This window comes from Harmonia axyridis, chromosome 5 (genome assembly GCF_914767665.1).
Source record: "Harmonia axyridis chromosome 5, icHarAxyr1.1, whole genome shotgun sequence".
Lineage (NCBI taxonomy): Eukaryota > Metazoa > Arthropoda > Insecta > Coleoptera > Coccinellidae > Harmonia > Harmonia axyridis.
Window position 1 is genome coordinate 16,362,067 of NC_059505.1, and position 13,350 is coordinate 16,375,416.

At 35.7% G+C, this 13,350-nt stretch overlaps 1 protein-coding gene across 14 annotated transcripts in view; it reads right to left on the reverse strand.

The window, feature by feature from the left end:
• LOC123679837 (rap guanine nucleotide exchange factor 4) overlaps positions 1–13,350 on the reverse strand; it is a 697,170-nt gene that overhangs the window by 366,002 nt on the left and 317,818 nt on the right. For all 14 annotated transcript variants that reach the window (XR_006747440.1, XR_006747443.1, XR_006747444.1 and 11 more), the window contains 2 exons: positions 9,679–9,862; positions 1,661–1,806 (listed from right to left, as the gene is read on the reverse strand). Coding sequence is in view for 7 of the 14 variants with exons in the window: in XM_045617360.1 (XP_045473316.1) it covers positions 1,661–1,806; positions 9,679–9,862 (330 nt within the window). In the remaining 7 variants the exon portion in view is untranslated. The remainder of the gene's footprint in view (positions 1–1,660; positions 1,807–9,678; positions 9,863–13,350) is intronic.

The following is a 13,350-nucleotide window of genomic DNA, read 5'->3' on the forward strand; positions in this document are numbered from 1 at the left end:
GTCACCAAAATACAGGGTGATTAATGAATTTTGCTAATTTCTCTCCGAGGTCATAACAAGCGAACCATCCAATATATTTTCATTATTGAATAATGAAAAACCATTTGGTTGAATTCCTGGAGAAAAATTGTGTTATTCATCCCTTCTAACATGGTTTCAGACGCTGTAAGTCAACTACAATGGCAATGATCGATGTACCCGAGAAGATTATAAGGGATATAACAGTGGTGAGGATATTGAGCCATCCTGCATCGATCTAAGTAAGGCTTTTGATTGCGTTGCACATGAGAGTATGCTGAATAATTTTCAATATCACTCAAGAGGAGAGGTCTATGAAATATTCGCAACATACTTCGATCCCATAAGTCAAGTGGCAAAATTGCTTTTCGAACACAAGGAAAGTCGAGACCAGAGTACCACAAGGTTCTATATTGGGACCTATCTTCTTCATTATTTTTACGAATGACTTATATGTGAACGTAAAAGCTGAAAAAATCTGCAGCTATGCAGACGATACAGCAGTTCTCAACATATCCGAAAACAACCTAGGAACAAGGCAGCAAAATCCCTAGAAGATGCCAAAAAAATATTTTACGCCAAATAAATACCGAAAAAACTCAGAAGCTAATTTTTATTACCAAAAAACCAATGAATGCCTCTTTAACATACTTAAGGATAACTTCTCAGCCTTACTCGTCTGAAACAAATATGTTGATGAATTATGTGGAAGGCTCTCAACAGCGATATTTATGATAAGAAGAATAAAACAGATTCCGAGTGTGGAAACTGCAAAACTAACATATTATTCGGCCTTCCACTGTCAGATGTTATATGGGGACAAAATACTTGCATTGAAAAGGATTTACTGAAAACAAAAAGGGAGGGCAATAAGAACACTCTTTGGTCTGAAACAAACTGAAAGCTGACGAAGTGTTTTCAAAAGTGAAAACATTCTCACTGCGGTATCATGTTTCATACTCACCTGCGTGAAATATGTTCATCAGAATAAAGATATATTTTTAACAAATCTCAATTCCATGAATATAACATTCGCGAGAAACATAACTTTACTCTTAAATATGTTAGACTTAAGAAAATCCAGCAAGGACCAAATTTCCCATGTATAAAATTATACAATAAATTTTCCGATGAGATCAAAAGATTGAATGAACAAAGTTGCAATGAAAGAGTGAAGGAATTATTGCTGCATAAGACAATATATAGTCTAAATGAGTTTTAAAATGTCTGTGCATGTAATTTTTTTTTTTAACTTTGACTGCATTTTTATGACAAACCGTGAAAATTATTGGAGGGGAATATTTATAGTGTACGATGTGATGTAGTACATATATAAATAAATATCATTATTATTAATCAAAGGGCGGCCAAATATTATCCCATCCATTTATCTCAGGAAACAGTGACGACGCTAGGGGGGTCAGGGGAGGCTCTCAGGCCCTCTAAAACTCTGCTGCCACCCTAAAATTAGACCTACTATGGCTAAATAAATTAGTATTAGCAGAACTATAATTTCGATTTACTTTGGCCCCAACAAAAAAAATCTGCCCCCCCCCATTGGCCACCCCTTTTTTTTTTTTAAAGTTGGCGTCGCCACTGTCAGGAAGAGTATATTTGAAAAAAAAATCAAATACATACTTACAGACTGTTCCAGCTCGAGGATGTGCTTCAAAAACAACGACAGAAGCCAGCTCTCGTTTGACTGAATTTGAAAGATGCGCTAAAGCCCTTATATGAAGTAATTCTTCATAAATGGTCTCCAAATCATCAGGTGTTCTCTCATGATTTCTGCAAAAAATAAGTGATATTCATTATTGATTACTCAATTAATTAATAATTAACTATTGATCACAGCAGCAATGGGCATCGAGTAGAACTATGTAGTTATTTCATTAACATAATTTGAAATTGCAGGTTTTATAGCCGTGGTCTATTCCATTCTTCAACTGACGTTTCGTTTTCTACTGCAATAAGCATCTTCAGAACTATCTCCGGATATCTGAAGACAGTGGCGTACCCAGACATATGCCTTGGGGGAGAGTTATAAACGAAAAAAATGGTTATTCGTTTCCGATGTCCTTTGATTTCACAGACATTTCTTGAGATTGATTTTCACCTGCTAGCAGTTGAATTCCAACGCGAAAAATAGTAGTTGTAATAAATTGAATACCATAGCTGTTATTATCTTAGTTGAAATTTTGAAACTGTACAAGTTGATTGCATTACAATATTGAGCTTGCTTTCGAAGCCAAACTGGAAAACATCGTTCTCTATTGAGTAATGAGTTCTTGTATAGAAACTTTCCTATTATGGCGGTTATTATTGTTTCGGAGGTAGAAACGTAATGAGGTAAATTGCCTTTCTTCTTCATGCTTTCAAATTGGAGTTAATAGGAGAGTTCTCCAATTTTGAAAATTTATTATTGGTGAAATATTAGAAAAAAGTAATTTCCACTAATCTCAATATTATTGGATTCAAAGACGCACCATATGTAATACTAAACTACCTTGCAAATATCTATAATACAAATAGTTTCGAAATTAAGTTTCAAGATTTCAGGGGCGTATTTTTCTGGTCAAAATAAATCTTTTTTTTCATGAAGATGTGTTCACAAACGCTTCATTACCGATCTACAGAGCGTTGAAGTTTCATATATTTTTTTAGTTTTTTCCTCATAGCTGTTTCAGCTTTAGAGATATTAAAATCGAATTTGAATGTAAAGGTTCGTTAGATTTCTCATTTTGTGGGTAATGATTTTACTTTCTTGTCGATAAAGATCGCAGATGCGTAAAAATTACCCAAAAATTAGGAAATTATGAACAAAATAAAGAATTAATTTCATATGTTAGAATCCACCAGCGTCCTACTACAAAAAGTTATTGGGAACAAAAAGGGCTTGACCCCTAAAAAAAATCTCCCTGAAGCGTGTTAATACAATCACTGGATTATTTAAAACCTAAAACGAAAACTATATTTGAAATTCAATCTTGAATCAAGAACTGAGAGCTATGAAGAAAAATCTTGAAAATTTAAAGCACTGTAGTTAGGTAACTAAGCGTTTGCTGAGACATCTTTATTTTGACCTGAAAAATACGACCCTTAAATATTGATACTGAATTCTGAAACAACCTGTATAGAAAATTTGTTTATCATTGTTCATTAAAAAAATTTCAAGCTTATCATTGTTCATTAAAAAGACTTTGAACCTCGTTATGATGTAATCATTAACATATGTGGAAATTTAGTCTAAACTGTATTTTTAAAATAATGTCAGTTTCTTCAAAGTTCTCGTAGCAAGAAGTTGTGTGTGTATAGGCATACCTTGATTAAAGTTCTATGTGGCGTTTTACTTGTTTTAGTTCGCTACCTGTCGAAACCAAGTGATAGATGAAATGAATACGCCGAAACATGTAACCAGATGATTTAATATACTAGGTTCCACCAACAGAAGTGTTTTATAGACTTTTCCTTCAACTTTAAGTAACTTATTGTATAGGTATTAATATTTACTAACTACCAAATTTATCATTATAAGAATTATTGAATTGAAGAAATTCTTGTAGGAATAAAATTAATATTCTTTTTCTCAAGATTGATCGACTGTCCATAAGAAGGAGAACTCATGTCACCACCTTAGTGCCTGTACAAGAAAAATATGTCCATATAATTATTACATTATTTTCTTTAAGACTTTACTTTGTTGAAAACATACCAGGTGAATGATTGTTTCACATTCTTCAGTTTAGTAGAATGAATAAGAGTTATGGGAGTTATTGAAAAGAGTCGAACTTATCTTTAGTACCTCGAAATCAGAGTTCTTGTTCTATAAAAAATCTTATTTCATCAAGTGGATATGAAAATTTTGTAATATTCCGCTTTCAAAATATATAAATCATATAAAATTTGCGCCATTCAAAAAAGAACCTAATATTCACTAGATATTTTTCGCTCTTTTCAAATTTCTATATGAAATTTTTTTATCTCATACACCGAGTGATATTTTTTACCTGACACGTATATTGAAATTTTTCGATACGGAGCAGTAATTTTAATTTTTTGTTAAGCTGATGGAGAATGCGTCTAGTAAAAATCCTATACAATATCAGCGAAAAATTTGGCATTTCAACGAAGATATGGGAGTTCATGGTTTCACCTTTTTTTAATGAATCTCCCTATATCTTTGAAATCAATATCTTTATGGGATATTTCAACCCCAAATCCTCATTCAGTTTGAGGTCCTCTATCTCCACTGAGCCGTTATCGCTTACGTCATCAATCACCCAACCATACTTTATTCACACCTGAGAAAGAGTCACGTAGTGCCGGGACGCGTATGGGCATTGTTTACTATGCTGCAACGCATACATGGTGTTGCAACGCGGTAAAGACTCAACCAACGCTCTCTCTACCCAGACATATCTTACCACGACTCAGCACAGGAAGGTGTTCAGACAAAGTAACTGTTTCGTCTCCAAAGAACACCTACCCAGTGAACAAAGACGTCTAATATGGAGAATGGTAAACAAATATGATTCCAAAGGAGGCTTCAAATAACTATTGTCTCGTAAAATATATTCATAAAAACTGACAACATCAAAAAAATTATGTTTCTTAGATATCTTAGATACAGAGTTTCTCCAACATACTCCCACCTTGAGTTACAAAACATCAGAGGAGTAACTCAATTCCAAATCACCCTGTATACTTCGATGGGGGTTTGACAATTCTCCCGTATCTTGTGACCACAGGTTTTTTCTCATGTGCGGGTTTGTCATCTTTTTCATTTTTCTGTTCTTCTGGTTCTCTGTCCCTTTTCGTTCCTTTCTCTTCTTTCATTTTTTCTTGTCCTATTTTGTTTAGAGCATGGAAATCTATTTCGTTATCCCGACTATTGATTTCTAGGGGATAAATTCTTTGCACTGGTCTCAATAATGACCCCGTAGCTGTTTTCAAGCGAAATACTCGAATTTTACCATCTCGCCCTGGAATCATTTCTTCTATTCGAGCCAGTGGCCAATCCAATCGTTTTATGTTGTCCAATCCAACTAAAACTATATTTCCCAATCTGATATCTTTGACATTGTTACCCTTCGAAAATAATTTCAATTCTCCTAGATATTCTGTTCGAAATCTTCTTCGCAAATCTTCTTTCAGTTTGAGTCTATACCTCAAATGTTTCCTGAGATCAGTGCCTTCAGTTGCATACACATCTGGTACACAGACTTCTTGAATTTCACGTAAGAACATAGCAGGTGTCAACGGAACCAAATCTCTACTATCTTCATGGAAATAAGTCAATGGTCGGGAATTAACCACTGATTCGGTGTCACAAACAATTGTATAAAGCTCTTCGTATGTCAGAGATGACGTACCTAGGACTTTACGTAAAAGATCTTTGATGATTCTTATTAATCTCTCCCACCATCTCGACTCAACTAATTGCTTCGGAGAGCATCCATCATTGTTCAATTTTTTCATCAAATTTTCGAGTCGTCTCTGTGCTATTGAAAAATTGTTGGGTAATGGAGGATGGCCTTCAATCCACGGCATGTGCACCTCATATCTTCCATCTTCCTTTCTCAGAACAGTTTCCAAGAAATGTTCCATTACAGCTTTCTCTTTTTTTGATTTCTGTTGTAATGGATCGGTGATTCCAAGGAAATCAAGTCTGCATAAGTCGGTAGGGCCCAAGTCTCTATTCAACATAGAAGTAACAACCAGCATTGAGGAATTTATAGATTGCTTATTCGAAGTAACTTTGCCCATGATTGTCCATCCCAATAGCGTATGCAATGCCACAAGTCCACATTTAAGTTCATGACGTTTTCCAGTGAGTAACTTTCCAGCAATATCAGCTCCAATTAAAATATCAACGGGACCATCTTTTTTATCTGAAATTTCTATTCCCAATGAACTTAGTTCATCCATCCAAGGTCCTTGCCTTACAGAAGTAACATTATTACAGATGACTGTTTGGTCTAGAGCTTCGAAGTTACACGCATAGTCGTCGTGGATACTACTCAATCGTATTCGATAACAATGATGGTTGCAAACGTCAGTATTCGTGCCACCAAAGAGGGCATGCACCATTTCTTCTCGTCGAATAGATTCATATAACATCTCAGAAGCAACGGATTGTTTTATGTATGATCTTTGAGAACCGGTGTCAATGATTACTCGTGCCATTCGTGATTTATTCAATCCATTAAGCCTCACTCTCAGAGTTTGTAGAAACACCTCTGCATATGTATTATTCGAAAGGGAATTCTCTACATTTGACTGTTTTGGAGCAGGTACAAATTTCGTAGTTGTTTCATCAGTCTTTGTACACATGATATCAACATGTCTTCCATTACAGATTGAACACACCGAATTTACTCTGCATTTTCTTGCAATGTGACCATATTTAAGACATAGATAGCAGCACCCCCGTTCAATCAATTTCTTCTTACGATCAGCTAGTGTCCAATTTCTGGCATCTGAACAATCTCCACTGCAATGACTTCCGTTGCAAAAGTGGCATTTCTTCTGGAATTTATTATTCATCAGTCCAGATGCTGTTGGAAGAGCATTTTTCACCGGAGGACAATCCACAATCTTTTTTGTTTTAGTTTGCATGTCGAAACCAGCAACCGCCAAAGTAATGCGTTCTTCATTTTCAACTTCCTTTCTAAGAAAGATCATCAGGTTATCCAAACGTATTTTCAAAGTGGATTCAACATCATAATGACTACTCCTTTGCCATACCCTAATCAAATCTTCGGGGAGGCAAGATTCCACCAGTGGGTACAACATTGCTGCGCATGTATCTGATGTCACATCTAGAGTTTCCAATGATCGCAACTGGGATTCTAGCTTATCATAGAGAAAACTAAGCTTATTTCTATTCCCAATACTAGTCAGGACCAATTTCAACAGCTCTCGAACATAAACTTCAACAAGAAGATCTTTTCGGCCAAATCGACTCTCAAGGCTTTCAATAACTTTGGGATAATTGTCTCCGCTAGGTGGATAACTCTCAACCAATTGACGAGCACGAGATCTCGGAACCATAGCTTGTAAAAGATATTGAAACTTGTCTTCAACGGGAAGATCTTCATCATCGTGAATTCGCTTAAACTGACTCCAGAATGGAAGCCAGTCTCTGATATCACCTCCAAATTTCTTGAATTCTATAGTAGGTAGCTTCAGTTTACGCTTCGTGTGGGTGGAACATACGTTACTTGTTTCATCGGAATGATTCGGTGAATGACTCTCAACAATCAACTTGAGTTCATGATATTTTTTCAAAAAATTATCTGCTGATTCAATTTCGGAAAGCAAAGTACTCTCTTCGCAGCTTTCTGACTCTAATATATGATCTAGCAATTGTCTGCCCAAATCAGCAATCAACTCAATTTTCTGGTCCAATATTCGAACATTTCCTCGAATTTCAATTAAATTAACATTCTTCTCACCAAGCAATGTGATCACCGCATCATAAATTCGAGTAAATGATACTCTCTGAGCCTCAAGCATCCTCTTCACCTTCTCCATAATCTGAAAGTGTCCTGTCACGGTCGCCAAATTGTTTCGTCTCCAAAGAACACCTACCCGGTGAACAAAGACGTCTAATATGGAGAATGGTAAATGAATATGATTCCAAAGGAGGCTTCAAATGACTATTGTCTCGTAAAATATATTCATAAAAACTGACAACATCAAAAAAATTATGTTTCTTAGATATCTTAGATACAGAGTTTCTCCAACAGTAACTACTAACTATTGTATTATGGATACGCGCCCATTCTCGAGGCATTGTTCACCGCGCTGCAGTCCCAACCACGTTCAAATTTACTGCCTTTCGCAATTTTGCAATCGGCGTTCATACAAATTACTATAACATACTATCGTCAAAAACCGTTTATTAAACTACACTTAAATGAAAAAGAATAATACATAGTAAATAATTATAATACACAAAAAAATAACAATAGTATAAATACAGTGAGTATCACTGAAAAGAGTTTATAAATCCACAGTAATAAAAAAACTACATTAAATGCAAACTACACTATGGTATAATCCTAGTGTGCCTTCCATGTGATTTTGCATTTGGGCTATTAAGATCAATATATTTTTCTTTAAAGATCGTTGCCTTTTACGATTGTTTGGATGGCCTACCAGCTTGAATACGTTTTGCGCCGCATGATAAACCAAGTCTAATTTTTGTTCGGCTCACTGATGTTGGCTGAACAGAAATGTTCTTTTTTAGTGAGATATTTTTTGATACGTGAATAAAATTAAATAAGTCAGAGGGTGTTATAATTTGGTTTCATTAAATTTATTCATAGCATTAACCATATCGCCCGTTTTATTATTGTATGCTATTTTACTAATGCGTTCAAAATTTTCTGATAGTTCTGTTACAGCTGCGGAATGCTCTTCACCTAAATTTGTTTCATTAGCATTCTCGACAGTGTTTATTGTTCCTATAGAAAAATTGGCCTGTTGGTTAAAAACATTGCTTTGTTGCTCTGTACTAGTTGGCAAGTCATTTTCTATACCCACATTGAATGACATGTCGTCATAAAATTCTGAGGGTGTGTTTTCTCCTAGAGCCAATTTTTCTAATGCTTTTCTGTCATCAGTGTTTATTTGCATACAGGTCCTAAAAGTGATTCCAAACTTATTTTGTATGGCACAAAGGTGCTTGCAATACCTTCCACCTTGTCCGAAAACACAGTCGCAAAATGCAATATCTACATATGCAGTATAAAACATATGATCATCGGTCTCCGAAGAAACTAAAAAAGTATTTTCGTCGATTCTTTGAACAGAGACATTAGCAGAAAGGCACGGTGGCTGGTACAAGTTGGTGCGACCGTGTAAGCAGAGAGTGTTGAGTTGGAACGCGGTAAAGAATGCCCCGACAATGGGCGCGTATCCATAATACAATAGTTACTACGTCTGAACACCTTCCTGTGCTGAGTCGTGGTAAGATATGTCTGGGTAGAGAGAGCATTGGTTGAGCCATTCTTTACCGCGTTGCAACACCATGTATGCGTTGCAGCATAGTAAACAATGCCAATACGCTGCCGGGACACCTTGTGTATACTAACGGTCATATATCATATGTTAGTGGCTAATAGAAGGATTTTTTCTCTAATTCTGTGTTTATCCCGTTCATTCTTCCACATCTTGTAGAACAAAATCGTGCGAGAATATATCAGAAACGCACAGTTTTCATGGTTATATTTTATTATTCTATGTTGGTACTCCGAACTTTCCTCCACGGCTTTATCTGTCATTTCATCAATTTGCCTCAAAGAAATCAGTTCTGCCAACCAACATTTTTCAATGCAAAAATCACTAAAATATATTTATGGAAATATTTCATTAATTTCAATGAAAATGCAATGAATTATAGAAAATAATGTATAATACTCGTACAGAAGGCTCATTCTACCACTCGTTCATTCCAAAACTCGCCACTTCGTGGCTCGTTTTTGAATTTTGAACTCGTGGAAGAATATCAATGCCTTCTGCACTTGTATTATAAATAACTATTCTTAATCTTCTATTATAGAATTTTATTCCTAGAAGTAAATCTAATGAACGATTGATTTATGAACTTGTCTTGAGTGTGAATTTATTTTTTAAATATGTTCAAAAACTCACGGTTTTCTTAGGATCATTCTCAGAACGGCATCTGGTCCTCTACTCATAAGAACAACCAATGATTCTTGAAGCTGATCTTCCGCAGTAGCAATATCTTCTAAGGGAGGAAGTGCTGTGGCTCCTTCTTCGTCCTGCCAGAATCGATAGAGGAAGCATTTATCTTTGAAAGGTTGCTCTTTATTGACTGAAAAAAGGTAATAAATTATAAACGTATAGTTATGTTCGAAAATGTCAAAAATGCTGTATTATCATTCTGTCATGTCCCAGCTTAGATATGAAAATACCAGGATTTTTGCATTTGTGCATGCGTCCCCTATATCTGGAAAGTTTGTATGGGACCATCTAGGATCCAATCTTAATGCATATACCAAATTTAAGAGGATGAATGTAAAATCTACCAAAATCTGAAAGCCTGGACATCTTCGAACCAAGTGGCGTATTCGAGAAATAGGAGAATCTTCTAGTTGAAGTCTGAAATACTACATTTAAGACCAAACATATAGTTAACAATTTAAGATAGAATAAGCAATATTTATTGCTAACGAGCGTTCATTTGAATTCGTGGTCAAGAGTGCTGTGGAGAAACTGCAGTGATTTCTGTTATTACAAAAATAATCACTAACATTCGCTTAAATTCTTCGAATCTGGGAACTCTATTGTACAAGCTAAGCGCTATTTGTAATTACAGAAAATCAACTCTTATTTCTCCACACCACTCTTGACCACGAACTTAAATGAACGCATGTTATATAGTAATTACAACCCCCAATGATCAATGATTTCCGTACAAACAGCTTTCCATGCTTCCAGCGTCTCAAATTTATCTTTATACTTTTCACTTGTTTTGTCCCACAGCACAACACGTTGAAGTGTAGTGAAGTGAATCAGACATTGCCAAATGTAAATTACAAAATTTAAAATGAGATAATGAAAATAAATAATATTTTCCCTTGCCGAAAACATGACCGAACCGAAACTAAACCGTATGTGTGTAAACGAACAATTGCTTTTGTGATCGCTGGACCCGAATGGAAACCGAACGAAACCGATTCGTGTCGAGGGGGCTTTCGGTTCTATCAGTTATTTATTAGGTACACCACGTATCACCGTTTCACACTTTTCCGGCGGCTACCGAAAACGAATCGAATACGCAACGAACAGAATCGAACCGTATAAGTGTGAAACGAGTCCCGTTGTTTTCGGTTTTTTGCATATTCTCGTCACAAAATTTCAATATTTAGATTGAAGAACTGAACTAAGTAATTCACAAGGAAAAATTGTCTGGAATGTGTTCTACAATTTATTGTGTTTCATTCAAATTGCAATTTATTTGTGAAGTTTTGAATTGAATATACAGGGTGTTCCTGAATTGGAAGTACAAAAGAAAATGACAGATTTCTCGGATCATTGCAAGAAAAAAGTCCTATAACATGGATCCACTATGTTTTTGAGATACAGGTGTTAAAGTTCAAGTTTTCCTCTAAAAGGACCTTCCCTTCACAAGATATTCAACTTGAATTGGCATAGATATTCCAATTTGATGTCTTCATCATGTGATATCCTAATTTTAAATGGAAATCTAGAGGATGAGTTTTTTCTGGAAGGGTGGCGCTTCTCTCCTTCAGTATTTTTTTTTTTGAGAACCGCTGGTAGTTTAGAAAAATTTAAAAAGAAACTCTGGTTGAGTACTATACTTTTTGATTTGTTGTAGTTTTGTCGTATCTGCAATCGATTCCGAGAAAAAATTTCAAACAGCACTCTATTCTCAGGAAAATCCAAATTATTTTAGAGATCTAGTTAGGAAGCTGTGATAAATAAATTTATTATAAGTTTTGGTACTTATTTACAAACTCTGTAGCGAAGATTAATAAAGATTAGATAAACTGGTTAAGCATCACAAAAAAGTAGGACTACAAAAAACAGCCTGTATCTCGAAAATAAAGCATTTGCGAGCTCATGCTATCTATCTACTCTCTTGTATATTTCCACTTATCCCGTTAATATATTTGTTGGTTCATTCTCCCATTCAAACAATTTGTGTGACCTTTTGGCTCTTTTTTATGTACCTCTTTCACGGTTTCTGCCGTTTGCTATTTGTGTATAAATATTTCTTGCATAGGAGCGTTTTTTTTTTTTAACAGACTGCTTATTGCCGAGTTCATTCTATTCACTACGTATTTATATGGTGTTTCCTTCTATTTGTTCATCATCTACTGTTGCACTACTAGATATTCGACTTGAATTTCTCATTTTATTTTTTCTTCATATATCCTCAGATTTGATTTTATCTCTAATCTCATTTTAGCAGGAAAATAGCCTTTGTTTTTTCGTTTATTTTCGTCATTCAGCCAATAACTGACATATGAATTAGAAAATTTTCTCGTGTTTAGTTTACTTGAGTTCAGCTTTGAAGAAAGAAATTTTATATTGAGCTGTTTTTAAACGACTTTGTTCTCGCTTATGTATGAATAAAATAAATTCCAGTAACTGTTTCGCTGCCTTTTACGCAACCAGTCTTTCCCAAGTTTCAATTTTTGTTTTCAAGAATAATTTAGAATATTTCACTTGGAGTTTCAATGGAAGAGAAAAACTTTTTTGGCATCCCGATGAAGAAGCCAAAGTAGTTCCGAAATATAGATGTACAATACCAATGGTTCTTCGAATTGAATGGCTTACCTTGCCAAGTAGCTGATAAGAGCTTGTCAGTTTAAAATTTTCGGCAATACTCCTTGCAGCGATTATTTGGTATGTCATATGTATAGATGTTGTAGAGTAGAGGGCCCTGGACTGAGTCTTGACCCCCACCTCTCTTGCTTCTATTTGTCTATTGGTAGATCCTGCGTGATATATTTCGACGTAGATCTCCTGTCTCCCAGGTTACGGTTTCGAGGAATTCCACAGAAGACAACATTGTTTGGCGGATGGCCAAAGCACTGCATTCAGATAGGAAACCAACCCCACCGATTCACGGTTTGTAAGGAATGGTATATAGTCCTGAAGGAAAGGCTGAAGCTTTCTTAGATAACCTCGAAAGCCAATGCAGCTGTAGTTCCAACTATGCGGATTCAGACCACATTGAGAACGTCAACCGCAAATTGTGAAGAGACTTGAAAAATGAATCAACGGAAGCTAAATGTTTCGCAACCGTTCAGGAAATCCAGAATACTATTATGTCGAGTAAAGTGAAATCGGCACCAGGACCGGACGGCATCACTAACTTGATGTTGCGAAACCTCCCTCGGAAAGCCTTAGTAGCACTGACGGATATAGTCAATGCTACGCTACGACTAAGGTACTTTCTAAATATGATAAATTTCCGCAGAACTACCGTCCGATTAGTTTTATCTCGTGCATAGGGAAGACTACGGAAGTGGTCATTCTGAAAAGATTGAAGACAATAACGGAAGAAAAAAGATAATACAGTTGGAACAGTTCGGTTTTCAAAGCTAACAATCCACTGTGCAACAATTGCTATGAGTAGTGGAACAAATCACGGATGGATAAAAACGCAAACAAGTCACAGGGGCTGTGTTCTTGGATGTAGCCAAAGCGTTTGATAAAGTATGGCAAAAAGGACTGATTGCGGCAGGTTTCCCACTCTTCATGGTCCAAGGCTTGCGACTACGATGAAAAAGCTCCTAGAAAACACAAAAGACCGAAAATGGCACTTCC